At 40.8% G+C, this 23,533-nt stretch overlaps 1 protein-coding gene across 1 annotated transcript in view; it reads left to right on the top strand.

Moving 5' to 3' along the window:
* The window catches only part of LOC126291848 (1,5-anhydro-D-fructose reductase-like), an 87,278-nt gene that overhangs the window by 19,645 nt on the left and 44,100 nt on the right, over nt 1-23,533 (top strand). The window contains exons 3-4 of the mRNA XM_049985573.1: nt 8,641-8,829; nt 10,512-10,771. Of these exons, the coding sequence (XP_049841530.1) occupies nt 8,641-8,829; nt 10,512-10,771 (449 nt within the window). The remainder of the gene's footprint in view (nt 1-8,640; nt 8,830-10,511; nt 10,772-23,533) is intronic.

The following is a 23,533-nucleotide window of genomic DNA, read 5'->3' as shown; positions in this document are numbered from 1 at the left end:
TCAGTCCATTTTATGCACAGCATCCTGCGCCAGGACCAAAGCTCAGATGCATTGCTGTGGTGTTTGTCTCTGGCTTTAAAGGTCCATGTCTCATAACCATAAATGAGGATGGAAAACACAAGTGTTTCAAGAAGCCACACATATGTGGTGTTCTGTCAGATTTTGGTGGTTTACTTCATAGCCACAGTGAGATCCATCTTCTTATCTCATCTTCACAGCATCCTGTGTCACAGATTGTTGACACAAGATAGATGAAAAAATGCAGAACTTCCAGTTCCTGTAAACACCAGTGAATTGAACCTATACTCCTCGATCAATTATCATAAGTGTGGCCTTGCTGAGATAGAGGTCCAATCCATATGATAGACTAATGTATTTTACTTTTGTTACTAGCTCAGCAGGTTCATCTCCACTGCTGGCTAAAAGTACGGTGTCATCAGCAAACAGGAGGTTGTTAGTAGTTCTGCTGCCAATTGAGATCCCTTTAGTCCAACAGTCAAGCGCATTCCCAATTACATGTTCTACATAGATATTGCACAGTTGGCAGAATGTAACACAACCCTGTCTGACACCTGATACACTGAAGAAACCAGATGTGCCAGCACTTTTCTTCACAGTCATGAGGTGATTAGTGTATAGACTTCTGATCAGTGCTATCAAGTGTGTTGGGGCACCAAACTCTGCAACCATGCGCCACAACTTTTCCCGCACAGCATAGTCAAAGGCTTTCCTGCAGTGAAGGAAGCACATAAAGACAGGAACACAGACCTCTCACAATTTCTTAATTATTTGTTGACCACTGAAAAGCTGTTCATGATTTCCTTTTCCTTCAACAAAGCCTGCTTGTTCTGTGGATATGTGAGGCTGCATGCAGAGCTTCAAATGCCGATTCAAGGCATAGAGAAAAATTTTGCTTGTTTGGGATGCAAGAGCAATGGTTCAAGAATTGGAGCAGTTGCTGATTGACCTTTACTTGCGCCGGGGAAGAAGAGAGACTTCAGCTATTCTTGTGGGTACTCCCCAGTTTTCTGTATTCTTGTACACATTGAATGCAGTGCATCAATACCACCCTGTCCCATTTCCTTGACCATCTTACCACATACATCTACACCTACACATATTCTCTGCAAACCACTGTGAGGTGCATGGTAGAGGTTACAGTTTCTTGTACCAGTTATTAGAGTTTCTTTTTGTTCCATTCACATATGGAGCATGGGAAAAATGATTCTTTGAAAGCCTCTGTGCATGCAATATTACTCTTAAGCTTATTCTCTCAATTCCTATATGAGTGATATGTAGAGGATTGTAATGTATTTCTAGAATCACCATTTAAAACCAGTTCTTGAAACTTTGTTAACAGACTTTCTCGGGATAGTTGACATCTGTCTTAAAGAGCCTTCCAGTTCAGTTCCTTCAGTATCTTTATGACATTGTTCCATGGAATAAACAAACCTGTGACCATTCCTAGTGCCTTTCTCTGTGTACATTTGATATCCCCTATTAGTCCTATTTTTTATGGGTTACACAGACGTGAGCAGTATTCTAGAACCAGTCACATGACTGAGTTGTAAGCAATCTCCTTTGTAAACTGATTGCACATCCCCCGTATTCTACCATTAAACTAAAGTCTACCACCTGCTTTACTCATGACTGAACCCACATCGTCATTCTGTTTCATATTTCTACAGAGTGTTACACCCAGATGTATTTTGGTCAATTCCAACAGGGACTCACTAATATTATAGTCACAGGATTCCATGTTTTTTTCATTTTGTAAAGTGCAAAATTTTACATTTCTGAATATTGGAAACAAGTAGCCAATCTTTGCAAAACTTTGAAATCTTAAGATCTGACTGAATATTTATGCATCTTCTTTCAGATAGTATTTCATTATATATAACTGCATTATCTACACAAAGTCTCGGGTTACTATTAATACTGTCTGCAAGATCATTAATAGACAACATTAACAGCATGGGCCCCAACACAATTACCTGGTGTACACTCGAAGTTACTTCTACATCTGACAATGACTCTCCATCCGAGGTACCGTGTTCTGTTCTCCCTACCAAAACGTCCTCAATCCAGTCACAAATTTCTCTTCATACCCCATATGATTGACCTTTTGACAATAAGCATAGATGTGGTACTGAGTCAAATGGCTTTTGGAAATCAAGAGATACTGCATGTACCTGGCTGCCTTTGACAATAAGCATATGTGTGGTACTGAGTCAAATGCTTTTCAGAAATCAATAAACACTTCATCCACACAGTTGCCTCGACCCAAAGGTTTCAATATGTCGCGTGAGAATAGTGCGAGTCGGGTTTCACACGATCGATGTTTTTGAAATCGATGCAGGATGGCATTGAGGAGGTCATTCTTTTCAAGATACCTCATTATGTTTGAGCTCGGAATATGTTCCAAGATTCTGCAATAAATTGGTGTCAAGGGTATTGGGCAGTAGTTTTGTGGATCACTTTTACTGTCCTTGCAGACGGGTGTGGCCTGTGCCTTTTTTGAAGAATTGGACATGGTTTTTTGTTCGAGGGATCTATGACAGCTTATAGTGAGAAGAGGGACTAACTCAGCTGCACATTCAGTATAAAATCTGACAGGGACTCTTTCAGGGCATGGAGCTTTGTTCAGTTTTAATGATTTTAGTGGTTTCTCAACACTAGTGACACTAACACTTATTTCATTAATCTTTTCAGTGGTATGAGGATTAAATTGGGGCGATTATCCTTTTTAAAGGAACATTTTAAAATGGAGTTCAGCATTTCAGCTTTTGCTTTACTTCACTCAGTTTCAGTTCCTGTCTCATTCGCTAGGGACTGGACACTAACTTTGGTGCAATTAACAGCCTTCACATATGGCCAGAATTTCTTTGGGCTCTGTGGGACATCATTTGACAATATTCTGCTGCAGTGGTCACTGAAGGCATCACGCACTGCTCTCTTGATGACCAAATGCATTTCATTCAGCATCTCTTTACCTGTAGCCTTATGCTTTGTTTTACACCTACTATGCACTAATCTCTGTTTCTCTAGAAGTTAGGTTCTCATTGAAAAAAGATATTACTGATCCATACACATCAAAAAAAGTTTTGCATCACCCCAGTTCCCGAAACTGCTAGATATTGTATCACAGACACAGTCCCTTTGACTGTTCACAAATGTCACTTAACCTGCCCAAAGATGTAAACAACCGTGCACTTGCAGCACCTATTAGACGAAGGGGGTCCAACAGCCAATCAGTTCCAGTCATTACACCAGGAAGGAGGTACATGGCTCATATTGTCTGTAGTTCAACCATGCCTAGACGGTCAGTACTGTGATTTGATCATGTCTGTATTGTTACTCTGTGCCAGGAAGGGCTCTCGACAAGGGAAGTGTTCAGGAATCTCAGAGTGAACCGAAGTGATGTTGTTTGGACACGGAGGAGATACAGAGAGACAGGAACTGTCAATGACATGCCTTGCTAAGGCCACCTGAGGGCTACTACTGCAGTTCCATTACCTATTGATTATGGCTCGGAAGAACCCTGACAGCAACGCCACCTTGTCGAATAATGCTTTTCGTGCAATCACAGGACATCATGCTATGACTCAAACTGTGCGCAATAAGTTGCATGTTGCGCAAATTCACTCCCAGTGTCCGTGGCGAGGTCCATCTTAACAACCATGACACCATGCAGTGCGGCACAGATGGGCCCGACAACATGCCGAATGGACCGCTGAGGATTGGCATCGAGTACTGTTCATTGATGAGTGTCGCATATGTCTTCAGCCAGACAATCATTGGAGATGTGTTTGGAGGCAACCTGGCCAGACTAAACGCTTTAGACACACTGTCCAGTGACTGCAGCAAGGTGGAGGTTCCTGCTGTTTTCTGGTGGCATTATGTGGGGCCGACATATGTTGCTGGTGATCACGGAAGGCACCGTAAGGGCTGCATGATATGTGAATGCTGTCCTCAGACTGCTAGTGCAACTGTATCAGCAGGACATTGGCGAGGCATTCATCTATGTGGATGACAATTCACACCCCCAATGTGCACATCTTGGGAATTACTTCCCTCAGGGTAACAACATCACTTGACTAGAGTGGCCAGCATGTTCTCCAGACGTGAACCCTATTGAACATGCCTGGGATAGATTGAAAAGGGCTGTTTATAGATGGCATGAGCCACCAAGCACTCTGAGGGGTCTACGCCGAATCGCCATTGAGGAGTGGGACAATCTGGACCAATAGTTCCTTGATGAACTTGGGAATAGTGTGCCATGATGAATACAGGCAAGCATCAATGCAAGACAATGTGCTGCTGGGTGTTAGAGGTAACAGTTTGTACAGCAATCTGGACCACCACCTCTGAAGGTCTCGCTGTATGGTGGTAAACATGCAATATGTGATTTTCATGAGCAATGAAAAGGGTGGAAATGATGTTTATGTTGAGCTCTATTCCAATTTTCTGTACAGGTTCCAGAACTCGCGAAACTGTGGTGATTTAAAACTTTTTTTGGATGTGTTTCGTTTACTGAAAATTTATATCTACACTCCTGGAAATGGAGTCTTTAACACTGGTAGCATGCCGCGACAGCGTGGATGTGAACCGTATGTGCAGTTGACAGACTTTGAGCGAGGACGTATAGTGGGCATGCGGGAGGCCGGGTGGACGTACCATCGAATTGCTCAACACGTGGGGCGTGAGGTCTCCACAGTACATCGATGTTGTCGCCAGTGGTCGGCGGAAGGTGCACATGCCCGTCGACCTGGGACCGGACCACAGCGACGCACGGATGCACGCCAAGACCGTAGGATCGTACGCAGTGCTGTAGGGGACCGCACCGCCACTTCCCAGCAAATTAGGGACACTGTTGCTCCTGGGGTATCGGCGAGGACCATTGGTAACCGTCTCCATGAAGCTGGGCTACGGTCCCGCACACCGTTAGGCCGTCTTCAGCGATGAGAGTTGCTTCTGCCTTGGTGCCAATGATGGTCGTATGCGTGTTTGGCACCGTGCACGTGAGTGCCACAATCAGGACTGCATACGACCGAGGCACACAGGGCCCACACCCGGCATGATGGTGTGGGGAGCGATCTCCTACACTGGCCATACACCTCTGGTGATCGTCGAGGGGACACTGAATAGTGCACGGTACATCCAAACCGTCATCGAACCCATCGTTCTACTATTCCTAGACCGGCAAGGGAACTTGCTGTTCCAACAGGACAATGCATGTCCGCATGTATCCCGTGCCACCCAACGTGCTCTAGAAGGTGTAAGTCAACTACCCTGGCCAGCAAGATCTCTGGATCTGTCCCCCATTGAGCATGTTTGGGACTGGATGAAGCGTCGTCTCACGCGGTCTGCACGTCCAGCACGAACGCTGGTCCAACTGAGGTGCCAGGTGGAAATGGCATGGCAAGCCGTTCCACAGGACTTCATCCAGCATCTCTATGATCGTCTCCATGGGAGAATAGCAGCCTGCATTGCTGCGAAAGGTGGATATACACTGTACTAGTGCCGACATTGTGCATGCTCTGTTGCCTGTGTCTATGTGCCTGTGGTTCTGTCAGTGTGATCATGTGATGTATCTGACCCCAGGAATGTGTCAATAAAGTTTCCCCTTCCTGGGACAATGAATTCACGGTGTTCTTATTTCAATTTCCAGGAGTGTATATATTCTAGATAGCTTTCAGAAAAGCCATTTAGTACTCTACCACATGATTTTCCCAATTAATTGTTGGAGGATTAAAGTCTCCACCAACTATTACAGTATGATTGGGAAACTTATTTACATGTGAACTGAGGTTTTCTCTAAAGTTTTCAGTAACATAAGGAGACAAGTATGGTGGGTGATAAAAGGATCTAATTAACATTTTATGTTCTCACCTGATACTGAGTCTTGCCCAAACAACCTCACATGCAGCTTCAATTTCTATCTTGGTGGATTTGAGTTTCTTGTCTACTACAACAAATATACCACCTGCAGTTCCCATTTGTGTATCGTTTCAATATACACTTAAATTTTCCCCAATAAGTTCACTGCTATCAATTTCAGGTTTCAACCAGCCTTCTGTACCTAGTATTATGTGAGCTTCACTGCTTTTCATGAGTAGTTCAAACTCTGGCACTTGCGAATGCTTTGACAGTTTACCATTAGGATTTTAGTACTCTTACCGGTGGGAGGCATTTCTTTGAATCCCTCACTGATACTTCTGGATTTCCTGCAGCTATTGTTATCTGGACGGGATGGAAAGTTGCCTAATCTAAAAAAAACTCTTGTGTGCTCCCCACACACAGACAGCTACCTGAGTAGCAGCCTCTGATGTGTAGTACACATCTGACCCATTTAGGGGTACCGTACAGTTCTCAAGACGATGGCGCAAGTCCAGCAAGTCACAGCCCAACTTGTCACATAACCTTTGAAACCTCTGATCCAATCCTGATACTCGACTCAGAATCAAAGGGACATGATGAGTTCTGGGGACAGTGGTGCAGATTGTGAGCTTTGTTGAAACTCCATGTCTTCTTAACCTTCTCTACCAAGTCCTGGAATGACCCAAGTATGACCACCTTGGGGCCCAGATGACAGGCATCATTTGTTACAACATATGCTCCAATCTGCAGTTGGTTGCACCCAGTTTTTCGCTGTTGCTTGCTGCCTTTATCTAAGAGGTACCATCATTCACCACATGTTTGAACTGCCAGTGAGTAATAGACTCCCAGCCTTTTGTGTCATCTTTGGTCATTAAACTGGCTGCGTACTGGAGTAACTGGGTGCAAATCAAACCTATTTAAATGGGGTTACAGTGATAGCGATAGGTGTGAATGCGGAGCAATACAGGACTTGGACCATCTACTGATTTGCCAAGATATGTCTATAACAAGCACTAAAGATGATATTTTGAAAGTCAATGACAAAGCAAACTACATTGCTAATTACTGGGAAGGGAAGATATAATTGGTGCATTCGGATACGGAAGAAGAAGAAGCCTTTTGTGTTTTCCTTCTCTTCACATAGTTTTCCCAAAACAGGTGAAGTGAGTACATTTTGTTGTGATACATTGTGAAGGGTAATAGAGGTGATCTACAAAACTAGCATCTAGTATCCTTGAAATCTGTTTGTCATAGAATCTTAGTACATATTCTGAGCTCAAACATAATGAGGCATCTCAAAGAGAATGACCTCCTCCATGGCAAACAGCATGGATTACGAAAACATTGATCATGTGTAACAAAATTTGCACATTTATCACATGACGTACTGAAAGCTTTGGATGAAGGCAATCTGATAGATGCAGTACCTTTTGTTTTCTGAGAAGTATTTGACTCAATACCACATCTACACATACTATGGAAAGTACAATCATATGGGGTATGAATTGAAGTTTGGGACTGGATTGAGGACTTTTTGGTAGGGAGGGTGCAGCATGTTATCTTGGATTGTTATTGTCAAATGTGGAAGTAACCTCCAGTGTGCCTCAGGGAAGTGTCTTGGGACACTTGTTGTTCATATTGTATGTTAATGACCTTACAACAATATTAATAGTAACATCAGGTTTTTTGCAGGTGATGCAGTTGTCTGTAATGAAGTACTATCTGAAAGAAGCTGAATAAATATTTGGTCAGATCTTGATATGATTTCAAAGTGGTTTAAAGTGTGACAAGTTGCTTTAAATGTTCAGAAATGTAAAACTGCACACTTCACAAGATGAAAAAACACAGTGTCTTACAGGGGCTGTATTATCAAAGAGTCACTGCTGGAATCATCCAACTCAAACAAGGTAATACTTTGTAGGGATATGAAATGGAAAGATAACATAGGCTCAGTCATGCATAAAGCATGTGGTAGACTTCGGTTCAATGGTAGAATGGTAATCAGTCTACAAAGGAGATTGCTTACAAATCACTCATGTGACAGGTTCTAGAATATTGCTTGAGTCTCTGGGACCTGTATCAAATATGACTAATGGGGGATACTGAACGTATACAGAGAAGGGCAGCATGAATGATCACAGGCTTGTTTAATCTGTGGCAGAGTGTCACAGAGATACTGATTTAACTGAAATGGCAGACTCTTGAAGACAGACGTAAATTGTCTCAAGAAAGTCTACTAACAAAGTTTCAAGAACTGGCTTTAAATGATTACTTTAGGGATATACTACAATCCCCTATCTGTCACTCACACAGGAATTGTGGGGATAATATTAGAATAATTACTTCACATACAGAGGCACTCACACAACCATTCTTCCTGTGCTTAGTATGTGAATGGAATAACTGGTACAATGAGACATACGCTCTGCCATGCGCCTCACCACATTTGCAGAGTACAGTTGTAGATGTTGTAATACAGCAAGGACAATACTTTTACAGTTTCATGTGGTCATTGTGTAGCCATTATACGTATAACAGAGAATACAAAAAAATATATATTTAAGGAGTGGGAGAGTAGCAAGTTGGCAGCTATTCCTACCTTGTTGCACTTTGGCTGCTGTCCAGAAAATACTTCCAGATGGTGTAATGGAGCACCTGTAACCACAACAAGATGTCTTTGTGAGCATTCCTACTTTAGCAACCATAGAAACTTCTTTCATTTTCCAGAACTACTTATAAAAGAACTTTCTCCTCTCTCAGCTGCCATCGACAGGAAACCGCGCAGAATGTGTGGAGAAGCACCTGAAGCAGTCACTGCGTGACCTGCAGCTGGACTACGTCGACTTGTACCTTGTGCACCAGCCAGTCGGTTTCCAGGATGTGGACCCAAAGGATAACGGAGGCAAAATGTTGCTCGATGTGAACACAGACCATGTCAGCCTATGGAAGGTTAGTGTGTAAGATGGTGTAAAAGGTGTCAAACGTTTTCACAGATATTCTGTAGACAGATGATTAACAGGAATGCTTGTTTCATTTTGGCTGTAACAATATGACTTCCTTAAAATACTTGATTATATAACTACAGACACCTAATAATCTCATGGGTGGTAATTTAGCTCCTAAAACAGGTATCATATGTTGATTGAGAGTTGCTTAAAATGTCTATACGTAACAACAGAATCAACCAAATAGTCTGGTAATCTGATGTTTGATAACTCTCAGTTTACTTAGAAATCGTGCAGAATAACACATATGGTGCCCTGTTTCTGTGACTGCTATAATTTGTTGTGCTTCAGATGCTCCTTTTTTTATAGACCATCTGTATAAACTTCACTATTTGCTTTCATCAGATATGGTATTTAAACATATGGTTTACTAGCCACCTTTCAAATTGCTATCACAGCTATAGGCATCGTGAAATGATGATAATGATTATGACAACAATTCCAAAACAACTGTCTTGTAAAGCTATCCATTGTTTAATCCTCTTTCTGAGCTTATCATCTCTCATTATAGAGGGCTGGTGAATCAGTTTTTCAGGCTAGCAGATGGGAAATTACAGTACACAGAGTGTAAACCAACATCGTTGCTATGGTCCTAGCTGATAGTTTGTATAGTGTTACCAACTCTGTGTATATATAGTGTGTAGTGACTGGGAGTGAGATGTGAGTGAACAGTGTACTGCCAGACTTTTACACAGCTAAATAACTTCTCTGCAAAACAGCATCATACACTAGGGAGAAACCAAACATGGTGCAACTATTTTCAGCAGACTGTCCTTGTGTTCATGAGGGTGAAGGCCCAAATCTCCATCCAGCTATCCTGATTTAGTTTTTCTACAGTTTACCTACATAACTTCAGGCAAATGCCGCAATGGCTCCTACTATAAGGCTGAGACCAAATTCCTGTTCCACCTGTGTGAAACTAGGCACCTGTAAGTATGTAAATGCCTGTATGTATGAATTTTGTTATTTTCATTGTTCTTAGACAAATGTTAGTTCAATCAAGATGTTGTCACATAGTTATGAACAAATGTGTTTGTGCAGTAATTATCAGAGTTAATACAGATGTGTACAACTGGTTGGTAAATGTACTCATATGGTTTGGTTAAAATCTCCACTGCTTTAAACAGATCTTTACAATGAGCTTGATTGCTGTTTTTGGTTATTGCTCTTATGGTCCTGTTCTGTAGTTTGAAAATTGTGTTCATACTTTATGTATTTGTTCCTCATAAAAGAATTACATTGCTAATAACTGAGTGCAAGCATATGAATAGTATGTAACTAAAAGACACTGTCTGTTACACACTAATGGCAGGACTCTAAGGGCATAACACGCTGACAACATTTGGCTGGAAGCATCATTGAGTGTCCAAAACACTTGAACTGATAACAACAATGAAAGGAAAAGATAGATTGGTACTTACCGTAAAGATGACACGGTAAGCTGCAGACAGGCACTCAACAAAGCACACCTCACGCAAACGTGACCGTCATCTCGAGCAGCTCAGACCAGACTGCAGTGTATGCAGATGCCATAGACATTTAATTTAACTGTGTAATTTTCACTCCTGAAACTGAAATTAATGACATTTGTTTTCTTAATGTTCGGTTTAACTCTATTGCCGGTAGGCGATGGAGGCGCAGGTAGATGCGGGTCGAGCCCGATCTATCGGACTGTCCAACTTCAATGCGAGGCAGGTGAAGCGTGTGTGGCAGTCAGCACGCGTCAGGCCTGCCAACCTGCAGGTGGAACTGCACGCCTACTTCCAGCAGGCCGAGCTGCGCGCCTTCTGCCGGGCCCTCGACGTCACCGTCTGCGCCTACATCCCACTGGGGGGGCCACACCGACAGCCTCCCAGCCACGATGCAAATGCTGCGGATGCTAACAAGTATGTACCTATTTCTTTTTTTTACATATTTTATGACAAAATCACATGATGCTTTTGTAACACCTTAACCACTTTCAACAACTGTCTTCTTTAGACTGTGGAGACATTAAAAGAGCAGGCAAAGACCATTATATACAGGGACAGTTTGAGAACATTTTTCTACATGAGTGACTTGTTTGCAGTCCTTTGTGACTGTTATCATCGAAGGTAAAATCTTCTAAGTTTTTAGGCTACATCACGATTCTTCTGTACTATCGATGTTTTGGTCTCTCTGCTGGGATCTTCTTCAGGACCTTGTCTTCGAGGTCAGCTGGCTGTGAACACCACAAGATTCCAGCAGAGAGCTAATCGTGTAACGTGGCCTAACAACCTGGAAGATTTAAACTTCAAGTGACATATTATTTGATGCCCCCTTTCCACTCCCCTTTACATCAGATATCGGTTGTCTTCCCTTGGGCTTTTGGTAAGACTTTAAATCTCGACAATGGAAATAGATTGTTTTCTCGTTTAAAATATATTCTACATAGACAATCTTTTGTAATGCAAATAAGTTTCTTAATCTTATTCCAGTGCTGAATATTAAAAGAAGAAACAATTTCCATATAAGGCAAGATCTGAGATTTTTAAAAGTTTTTAGTGGGAGCAAAAGAAAGTAGATCTATTGTATTGTTTAACAGAATAGAAATATGCTACATCTTAAACTGAGTGGAAACAATAGAAATATAAAATAAATGTTTTTGTTTGCTTAACAGTGGACCTTTACAAATTCTGTCCATTATGAATTGTTTCACTTTCTGTTGGAGAAAGTGGGACAGAAGTACAAACATTATTACACAAAGGAATGACAGGCATTGGCAACAGACACCATATTGATACAGCAGCCACTGTGAATTACGACACAAAAGAATTGCAGACATAGGCTGTGAGATCACATTAACTGAAATCAAAGGGAAAAGTTGAAAACGTGCCGTACCAGGATTCGACCTAGGTCTCCTGTTACCTTAGCCCGTTGCTCATCAGACATGTCCGAAAGAGCAGACACACACTATATATACACTCACTGAAGAGCCAAAGAAACTGGTACATCTGCCTAATATTGTGTAGGACCCTCGTGAGCAGGCAGAAGTGCCACAACATGATGTGGCACGGACTCGACTAATGTCGGAAGTAGTACTGGAAATGACACCATGACTCCTGCAGGGCTGTCCGTAAATCTGTAAGAGTACGAGCGGGTGTAGACCTCTTCTGAACAGTATTTCGCAAGGCATCTGAGATATGCTCAATAATATTCATTTCTAGGGAGTTTGGTGGCCAGCAGAAGTGTTTAAACTTAGAAAAGTGTTCCTGGAGACATTCTGTGGCAATTCTCAACATGTGGAGTGTCACATTGTCCTGCTGCAATTGCCCAAGTCTGTCAGAATGCACAATTGACATGAATAGATGCAGGTGATAAGACAGGATGCTTACGTTCCCATATCTCTCCAACTGCACATGCCCAACACTATTGCAGAGACTCCACCAGCTTGAACAGTACCCTGATGACATGCAGAGACCACGGATTCGTGACATTGTCTCCATACCCGTACACATCCATCTGCTCGATGCAATTTGAAATGACACTTGCTTGACCAGGCAATATTTTTCCAGTCATCAACAGCCCAGTGTCGATACTGAGGAGCCCAGGCGAGTTGTAAAGATTTGTGTTGTGCACTCATCAAGGGTATGCGAGTGGGCCTTTGGATCCGAAAGTCCATGTTGATACTGTTCATTGAGCAGTTCATATGCTGACACTTGTTGATGACCCAGCATCGAAAACTGCAGAAATTCGCAGAAGGGTTGCACTTCTGTCACATTGGACAATTATTTTAGTCATCATCAGCCCCGTTCTTGCAGGATCTTTTTCTGGCCGCAATGATGTGAGAGATTTTATGTTTTGCCAGATTCCTGATTTTCAAGGTAGACTCGTGAAATGGTCATAAATGAAAATCCCAACTTAATCGCTACCTCGGAGATGCTGTGTCCCATTGCTCGTGCGCTGACTGTAACACCACGTTCAAACTCACCTAAATCTTAATAATCTGCAATTGCAGCAGCAGTAACCGATCTAACTACTGGCCAGACACTTGTCGTCTTATATATGCACTGCTGACTGCAGCGCCATATTCTGCCTGTTTACATATCTCTGTATTTGAATATGCATGCCTGTACCAGCTTCTTTAGCACTTCAGCGTATAAAAAAAGGTGGAACAGCCACTTATCTCTTCAGTGCAGAAGCACACCAGGTCAAACTCTTATGTGAATGGGAAATGGTGCAAGTAGTGAGAACAATGGGCAAGTTGAGAATTTGGGTCTGACAGGAGGTGTGCTAGGGTAGTCTGTGCAGTTGCAATGGCCACTGTGTATGGATGGCTCAGTGGTCAGAACATCTACTAGGAAGCAGGAGACCCAGGTTAGAATTACGGTCCACCACAAATTTCCCACTTTCCCCATTGATTTCAGTCAATGCCCACTCGTATCCAATGTATGTAACTCCTTTGTGTGTTAATTTGTAGTGGCTGTTGGATCAGTGTGGTGTCTATTCTTGCAGACATGTCCGAAAGACAGACACCACACATACACAGAAATTATCATCTAATTTTATAATGACATGTTAAGCAGCAGACACTGTTTTACTGTGTAAGTTCTGTGTTACATGTGAAGAAACACACCGGTAAGATGTTAACTTGACAAAATTTGCCATGAAAGTAGCTGAAAATTGTTAAATGTGACCAAAAGTGTTATGTGTGCAAATGAAAAGGAAAACACGAATTTCTGTGTGACACAGAAGAGAAATAACGTCTTAAAAATACTAACAAAGAGACAGAGGGGCTGGCCAGTACTTACCTCAGCTCAGTACAGCCGATAGATACACAAAAACAATCGAAAATTTACGTTCCTAGCTTCCAGAATAAATTTTCCTTCATCAGGGAGGAGAGAGGGGAAAGAAAGAGAAGAAGGGAAAGTGGATTTAGTTACTCACAACCCAGGTTATGAAGCAACAGGGAAAGGAAAACAGGGAGGGTAGCAAGGATGGAGGCATGGCTGTCAGAGGGAAGCCAAAGATATTCTATTGTAAGTACTGTGCCAGCTTCAAATCAAAGAGGATGCATACAGAAGTAAAGAGGTATATAGTATAAAGATGTAGGATGAAAAGATGCATGAATGGCTAAAGAGGAAAAGACTGCAGAGTAAATGGGAGTGAGGTTGTTTAACGTAGGTTCAGTCCAGGGGGATGGCGGGATGAAAGGATGTGTTGGAGTGCAAGTTCCCATCTCTACAGTTCAGAAGGACTGGTGTTGGGTGGGAGAAGCCAAATGGCACATACGGTGTAGCAGGTTCCTAGGTCCCTAGAATTATGCTGGAGGGCATGCTCCGCTACTGGGTATTGGACGTCTCCTAGGCGGACAGTTCGTCTGTGTCCGTTCATGCGCTCAGCCAGTTTAGTTGTTGTCATACCAATGTAAAAGGCTGTGCAGTGTAGGCATGTCAGCTGATAAATAACATGTGTAGCTTCACACGTGGCCCTACCTTGAATTGTGTATGTTTTACCAGTAGTGGGGCTGGAGTAGGTAGTTGTGGGGGGATGCATGGGGCAGGTTTTACAGCGGGGTCGGTTACAGGGGTTGGAACCGTTGGGTAGAGAAGGTAGTCTGGGAATATTGTAGGGTTTAACAAGGATGTTACGGAGGTTAGGGGTCGACGAAAGGCAACTCTGGGTGGTGTGGGAAGAATTTTGTGCAAGGGATGATCTCATTTCAGGGGTTGACTTGAGAAAGTCATATCCCTGGCGGAGTAATTTATTGATGTATTCGAGGCCAGGATAATATTGGATGACAAGGGGGATTCTTCTGTGTGGTCTGAGGGTAGGAACATTGTTGTTGGATGGGGAGGAATGTATTGCTCGGGAGGTCTGTTTGTGGACAAGGTCTGCAGGATAGTTGTGGGAGAGAAAAGCACTCGTCAGGTTATTGGTGTAATTGTGGAAGGATTCGTCACTGGAGCAGATACATTTGCCATGAATACCTAGGCTGTAGGGAAGGGAGCGTTTGATGTGGAATGGATGGCACCTATCAAAGTGAAGGTACTGTTGTTTGTTTGTGGGTTTGATATGGACAGAGGTGTGGATGTGAGCTTCAACAAGATGAAGTTCAACATCCAGAAAGGTGGCTTGGGTTTTGCAGAAGGACCAGGTGAAATTCAGATTCGAAAAGGAGTTGAGGTTATGGAGAAAATTAAGGAGCGTTTCTTCACCATGAGCCCAGACCACAAAGATGTCATCTATAAACCTATAGCAGGCCGGGGGAAGCAGATGTTGGGTCTTCAGGAAAGCCTCCTCCATGCGGCCCATGAAGAGGTTGGCATAGTACGGAGCCATCCTGGTTCCCATGGCCATTCCCCTGATTTGTTTGTAGGTCTGGCCTTCAAAAGTGAATTATTATGGGTGAGTATGAAGTTGGTAAGTTTGATAAGGAGCGAGGTTTTTGGAAGATCTTCGGGTGGGTGTTGGAAGAGGTAGTGCTCAAGGGCAGAGAGACCATGGGTGTGTGGGATGTTTGTGTAAAGGGATGTAGCATCTATGGTGACAAGAAAGGTTTCAGGTTATAACATCCCAGCTCCTCCACCAAATTATAACATTTCAGCTCCTCAACACCAAATTAAAATGTTCCACTTCAATTTGTTTGCACTTATAGCGATCCCAGCTTCCTCAACCAAATTAAAACGTTGCATTAGGAGGTGTCTGCTTCATGCAAAAGGTCTTGAGTTCATATTGACGACAACAAGTAATTCTTCATTACAGACATTTATTTACAAACAGAACTGACAGACTTCACAGACTCAACAACTGACTCTCCAAGCTAACCGCACTGCATATCCGAACTGGCCACTGACAACTCCTAGGTGTATTAATATCTTTCCAAACAATGAGAGTCTTTAACAATGTTTTGTTTACAATACGATAGCAATTCACGATTTAAAACTAAATTAGACATTACAGAATTTTAGTACAGATTAAAGTAATTAAAAGGATCAGTACATATAAATTCTTACAAGCATAATTTCCAAATAGATTTTATAACATTTTTCTACCTGCTTCTGGATAACCTTCACCAGATTTGTACCGATGTTTCCAGAAATATCTTGACATTTGATTCTGGATATTTCTTGAGTGATTTAGAACAACTATTTATATGTAAAATGATTTAAATCATGTTTCAAAACGTAAATAAATCTTTTTAGCAATATTTCTTGATACAAATCGTCTTTCGAAATTAGGTTATGAAACAGTTTTCACAAGTTTTCATATTTTTGCGATCATAATATAGAATTTCTCCATAGAAAGTTCCAGAAGTGTGCATTAAACGTTCATTTACAGACTTTCTCTTTAGCTGGTGAGTTTTTAAATGTATCTTGTCCATATTATACAAAATAATTTAGCTCAAAACTGATAATTTTTTACAATTAATCAGAGCTACAGCAAACAGTGAGTCTTTCTTTTACAAAATGAAATATAATTACAAAATTGAATAAAAATAGGTTACTAACACTAATATATATTTACATTAATTCTATTTTTGTTCTTTCTGTGCAAAATGCCCTAATATTGACACAGTACAATATTTAAACATCACCAAAGTTTCCCTTTACGTTTTGCATATCTGTATCGACATCCCCTAAAAGTCTACAGTATCGAATACTTCAATATGTCCCAATATGTCCTGTAATGTTACACAACCCCACCATCAGCACTTCCACGTGAAACACGGAAGGGTTGATGTCCTTACATTACAAAACAGAAAAGTTTTACACATATCTTTGGTGTCTTCTTTCTTGAAGACCGGTGATCTTCTTTCTTGAAGGTCGGTATACCTCAATGCCACACACTGTATTTCAGTCTCATCTTCACAGTCCGTACGGTTTCCATATACACTGCAGGCTATCACAGGCTGCAATAGCACAGTCCGCTATGAATATACAGCATACAGTGGTCAAACCCAGTTAAACATTAGCAAAAGCATTTAATAGTCGGTGGACCGGTTTTTAAGAACACAGAAATTTGAATTCTCTAAAGTCTAATTACTCAAGAAAATTTACTCTAAATAATTTCTTAAAGCTAAGAGAGGATAGACTGACAGATGGAGAAAATTGATTATACAGGATCTCAGAATAAGTGTAAGATGCAATGCCAGAATACGAAAATGAAATATGACAATTGCATAGCTGGGGACCTAGTGCTCGCCAAACACTTAGCACACAAAGAATGTATGCTCCCCTGAGGAATCAGATAAATACAACATAACAAAGTATACAAAAATATCCTGGTAAGATTACATATAAAAGTCTATAAACATCTATTATCTAAAATACTTTTTTTACATTTTTTTATACAATTTCAGTTCGGTCACGTTTCGTAGGCCAAACAGTCTACCAGAATTTGGGTAGACTAGACGGTAAGCATTCGGATGAGGATTGTCCTGAATCTTGAAAGGTCCAATGTATATGTCAAAAAACTTTTTTAATTCACCACTGATGGCTTTAGACTTCTCTTGTGTTTTAACAAGGACCAAGTCTTCAATTTTAAATTGAGTAGGCTTCAATCTTATGTCATGTCTACATTTCCTCTTATCACCTTGAGATTTCATGGTCTTTCTCACTATTTCCTCTCTCTCTTGAGTACTTAATGGTTTGCAGACTGGAAAATCAATGAAATCACTAATTGGATGTGGTGGTTTGCTATTATGCTGTATTTCATAAGGCGAAAACCCTGTTGAGGAATGCTGTAGGCTGTTCACAACATCTTCGAATTTCTCAACATAGTCTATCCAACTAGCATGATCAGTATTGCAGTAGGTTCTAAAGAATCGCCCAATTTCCCTCATGTATCTCTCCGAAGGGTTTCCTGACGGATGATAAGCTGAAATAAGAATGTGACTTATATTTTCATCTTCAACAAAAGCTTTCCATACTCCAGAAGTAAATTGAGTCCCATTGTCTGATAAGATTTTCTGAGGTTTTCCAACCCTGCCAAAATAGTCTCCTCTGGTTTTTGAAATAATGCTCTTACTGTTTGCCTTGCGAAGAGGGTATAACTGAATGAATTTTGAAAAAACATCAACCATAACAAAAATGTAGCAATAGCCTCCTCTGGTCTTCGGTAATGGTCCATATAAGTCGACAGCGACTAACTCGTGTTGTTCTTTTGGTAAGATGTTTTGCATCAATCCTCGACAAGTTTGGTTGGATACTTTTACTCTTTGGCACCTGTCACAACCCGTCAAGATTTTTCTAACCCTCCTGGCTATGTTGTTAAAGTACACATTTTCTTGGATTTTCTGGATACACTTTTGAATCCCACAATGACCAAAACTTTCATGAATGTACTTGATGAGTACATTGATGTACTGTTCAGGCCAACATAATTTCCGTACATTGCTATCTACACTGTTTCTCTTGAATAGAATCCCCTTGTAGATTTTGTAATAATCTCCCACTTTTTCATGTCCCTTTTTCCATAAATAACTTTTGACCAGTTTACAGTTCTCATCGTGGTTCTGATTCCGTCGGATGTCATTACAAATGTCTCTGATTTCTTGTTCATTGTCCACTCCTCTTAAATACATAATTTTGAATTCTTTTTCACATTCCCCACTGTCATCTTCAAAGTCACCCCCCACAGGTAGTCTAGATAAAGCATCAGCAACTACATTATCGGGTCCTCTAAGATATTTTATTGAGTAATTAAATTGTTGTAACAAGAGTGCCCACCTGGTAATCCTTCCATGATGCAACCTACATTCTTGAATATAAATTAATGCCTTATGGTCTGCGTAGACAACTACCTGGTTTCCCAATAAATAATTTCTGAATTTAGAAAATGCCCAGTAAATGGCCAAAAGCTCTTTCTCGGTAACAGTGTATTCCCTCTCATGTTTTTTCAAGGTTCGACTAGCAAAAGCAATAGACCTGTGTTCTATTTTCCCATTTATATTTACTTCTTGGAAAAGGTGAGCACCTAGGCCATAATCACTACTATCTGCCATAATGCAAAAAGGTAAACTTAAATCAGGACGGTACAAAATTTGACTGTTACATAACTGTGTTTTTATTTCTTCAAAAGCAGCTTCACATTCCTGATCCCAAACCCACATTGCGTTTTTCTTCAGCAATCTGTTAAGACTTGGAGCATTTAGAGCTTGGGTACTAATGAACTTTCTGTAGTAACCGCACATCCCGAAAAATGACTTTAGTTGTTTCTTGGTTTTTGGAATTGGGAATTTTGCAATTGCCTCGAGTTTTTCAGGATCTGGCAAAATACCTTCCTCAGAAATACTGTGCCCCAGAAACTTCAATTTTTTCAAACCAAACTTACATTTAGATAATTTAAGTGACATTCCCCCTTTCCTTAATCTATTGCAAACCTCCCTCAAAGTATTAACATGTTCTTCCCAAGTTTCTCCAGTGGTCAAAATGTCATCTACATACACAGTTAATTTTGATAAAAGATCTTTTCCCAAAACAAAGTCAAGTGCTCTAATGAATTCGGCTACTGAGACATTCAGCCCAAATGGTACCACACAATACTGGTAACATCTTCCCCCATACAAAAAGGCATTATACTTTCTGGAATCATTTTCTAATTCTACTTGGTGCAATCCTGATGTGAGGTCTAAACTGGTCATGTATTTCACTCTTTCAAATTTATGAAGTAATTCGTCTATATTCTCAGGATGACCGGTCTCTCTTTCCAGATACTTATTTAGGTGTCTTGAATCTAGTACAAGCCTGACACTGCCATCACGTTTTGCAACCACTACCAAAGGATTATTGTATTGGCTCTTACTTCTATCAATGATGCCCCACTCTTCCATCTTTTGAAGTTCCTTTTCTACATCTTTTCTCTTTGCAATCGGTACACTATAAGGTTTTATAAAGAATGGCTCATGTGGTTTTAATCTGAGTTTACATTGATAATTCTTTACTCTGCCAGGTCTATCATCAAAAACATCACAGTAATTCCACAATAATCTTTCTAACTCTACCTTCTGTTCTTGGTTCAAATTATCTGATTCTCGTAATTTTTCTTGAACTATATCCCCATATTCTCCATCATCATAATCCTCAGTAATTTCCTCTACACAATAACCACTGTCTTTAGAAAATGTAACGTCCCTAATTTCAATTCCCTTATCAGCACAGTTTTGAACCGACATGTCAGTACTGGAACACACTCTCGTCTTAGGATCAATAAAGGTAAACAAACTCTTTTTCCCAATCAAATGCTGCATTAGCTTTTAATATCCAGTCCATACCCAACAGTACATTCTCATTTAGGTCACTTATTACAAGACATCCTTGAGTAAACTGTACATCATTTATACTGAAGGACAACAACACCTGTCTATTAACAATTTTGCTCAGTTTGCCGGTAATGCCTCTAATTTTTATTCCAACAACTGGTAATTCAACAAAGTCAGGATCATGCTTAATTATATCTCTTAATTTGCTTGAAATGGCACTAATTGGACTCCCTGTGTCAATCAAACAATATCGTTCCCAACCTGCAGCTTTAATTTTTATGTATGGACTACCAATAGTGGTGTTTTCCCTTTCTTCCTGTTCTTCATACAAAAGATCTTCTGCTATCTCATCATACCTCTGTTCCATATTTAGGTTTCTTTATTAGGCGAATCCCTCAACAATTACACCAATAACCTGACCAGTGCTTTCCTCTCCCACAACTATCCTGCAGACCTTGTCCACAAACAGACCTCCCGAGCAATACATTCCTCCCCATCCAACAACAATGTTCCTACCCTCAGACCACACAGAAGAATCCCCCTTGTCACCCAATATTATCCTGGCCTCGAATACATCAATAAATTACTCCGCCAGGGATATGACTTTCTCAAGTCAACCCATGAAATGAGATCATCCCTTGACAAAATTCTCACCACACCACCCAGAGTTGCCTTTCGTTGCCCCCTAACCTCCGTAACATCCTTGTAAAACCTTACAATATTCCCAGACTACCTTCTCTACCAGCGGTTCCTACCCGTGTAACCGACCCCGCTGCAAAACCTGCCCCATGCATCCCCCCACAACTACCTACTCCAGCCCCACTACTGGTAAAACATACACAATTCAAGGTAGGGCCACGTGTGAAACTACACATGTTATTTATCAGCTGACATGCCTACACTGCACAGCCTTTTACATTGGTATGACAACAACTAAACTGGCTGAGCGCATGAACGGACACAGACGAACTGTCCGCCTAGGAGACGTCCAATACCCAGTAGCGGAGCATGCCCTCCAGCATAATTCTAGGGACCTAGGAACCTGCTATACCGTATGTGCCATTTGGCTTCCCCCACCCAACACCAGTCCTTCTGAACTGTAGAGATGGAAACTTGCACTCCAACACATCCTTTCATCCCGCCATCCCCCTGGACTGAACCTACGTTAAACAACCTCACTCCCATTTACTCTGCAGTCTTTTCCTCTTTAGCCATTCATGCATCTTTTCATCCTACATCTTTATACTATATACCTCTTTACTTCTGTATGCATCCTCTTTGATTTGAAGCTGGCACAGTACTTACAATAGAATATCTTTGGCTTCCCTCTGACAGCCATGCCTCCATCCTTGCTACCCTCCCTGTTTTCCTTTCCCTGTTGCTTCATAACCTGGGTTGTGAGTAACCAAATCCACTTTCCCTTCTTCTCTTTCTTTCCCCTCTCTCCTCCCTGATGAAGGAACATTTATTCCGAAAGCTAGGAACGTAAATTTTTGGTTGTTTTTTGTGTATCTATCGGCTGTACTGAGCTGAGGTAAGTACTGGCCAGCCCCTCTATCTCTTTGGTAGTATTTGTTTCTCATCTTTATATGAGATTTTCCATTAATTATTTAAATAACGTCTTAATGAATTCTATGTGGGCGACATATGGAATGTGTCCTTTAATATGTATTTGTGTACAGTAAATTGCATAATATGCTGAGGTAGTAGCGTATTACTTGTTAAGGTAGGACACAGGTAAAATTTGAGCCCAGTTAACACTTTTCTACTGACTAGGTCACTATTTTGCACTGAAATCATGAAAAATAAAATCTCGCAATTGATTGATTACATAGTCCTCAACAACAGTAGGCCTGTAGATTTTTTTCCAAACTCTTTACTAGGATTAGCTGACAAAAAAATAGCACTTAACATTACAGAGAGTTGCAACAACTCCTGAAACCCTCAGAAGAACATCTGTATACCGTATGGGGAAGGACTGGCGATATACAGTAGGTACATAGAGGAACCAATAGCAAATAATAAGAATGGACGACCAAGGGAGAAGTTCTTCTAAGGAGTGTACTCTTTCTCCTCTACGGTTCTTTATACAATTGCATGTCTGTTAGTTTACCCATCTTGCATTACTTGAGAGAAGGTGAACTTCTTAGCCAAAATTGAATGTAAACAACATTTATTGTCAAATACTGGTTTCGGTAAGTGAGGTTAGCATCTACATGTCTGTGAATGCATTTGTACGAAATTATACAGGGGTATAAAATTAAGTACACAAAGCAGATGCATTGTAATAGCAAAACCATATTACAACATATCTCAGTAAAAGGTTATTACGAGACTTAAATACCAGCTTTACAAGTACTCTTTCTGAAATATTGCCAGGTATGTGAGGAATGAGATGAACGACGCGTCGTCAAGTTGAGGTTAAAACAACAGTGTACATAGTAATTCACCAAATTCTTACATCCCATACCACACACTACTGTGTGCTGCAGACAGTGCACCACTATACTGGAAGCTGAATTCCTGGTACATGTCAATAACAGACTCCTGAACACATTTTTTAAAATTATTGTAAAATAGTTTTTAAAACAGAAGCTAAAAATTAGTCCTGTTACATTCACTTGCATAAGTGTGCCTATATAGAAGTTGCTTTTCAACTAGGTGCAATTTCCGCAAACTGATATACAATAAATTGCTATATGACAGTTGTCTGTAATTTATAAAAATCTGCAGACATAATTGTAAAATTATTAAAGTTACAGGTGGGCTACCATTGAGTCATTTTAATACCAGTCTATGCTGCAGATGAAAACCCAAGTAATTAACACATATGCAAATAGTAAAATAATTACAGTGATAGTGTATAACACAGTCAGTTCATACAGTAACAGCAGTTAGATGATGTTACCATGCATATCAGAGTCACAGTCTGTGGCAACATAGTGTTCCAGAGGTCTACCACTTAAAACATGCGGACTCACGACAATGATATTAATGGAAAGGATAAAGTCAATGAGTTAATATCACATTAGACCAATATAAAAACATAAAAGACTTGAGGTACTGAAAAGATAAATTCATGTGTAAGATGCATAATGTCCCACAAAATGCTCATTTACTATATGATGTTAAGACTATATTCCCATGCACTATATTTATCTTTATTGCCTGAATTTCCTATCATCATTCATTGTTCAGAGGAGAATGCAATGTCTGAATAATTTTGAGAGTAGAAGGATAGTAAGGGTACCACCGTACCTTATTGGAGCAAGTTACCTTCGTAGGCCAACAAATGACCTGAAATCAGTAGCAGTGGAAGCACATCACTAAACTGCAAAGGTCACAGCCTGTAGAGATCAGCTGGACAGAAGCTGCCACTGGGGGTTAAACAGCTCTCTGTGCAAAATTCACAATGTATGAAGATGGT

The sequence above is a fragment of the Schistocerca gregaria genome, chromosome 9 (assembly GCF_023897955.1).
Source record: "Schistocerca gregaria isolate iqSchGreg1 chromosome 9, iqSchGreg1.2, whole genome shotgun sequence".
NCBI classification, from domain to species: domain Eukaryota; kingdom Metazoa; phylum Arthropoda; class Insecta; order Orthoptera; family Acrididae; genus Schistocerca; species Schistocerca gregaria.
Note: the sequence above shows the minus strand (reverse complement) of the source record. Positions and strands in the feature narration are given on the sequence as shown.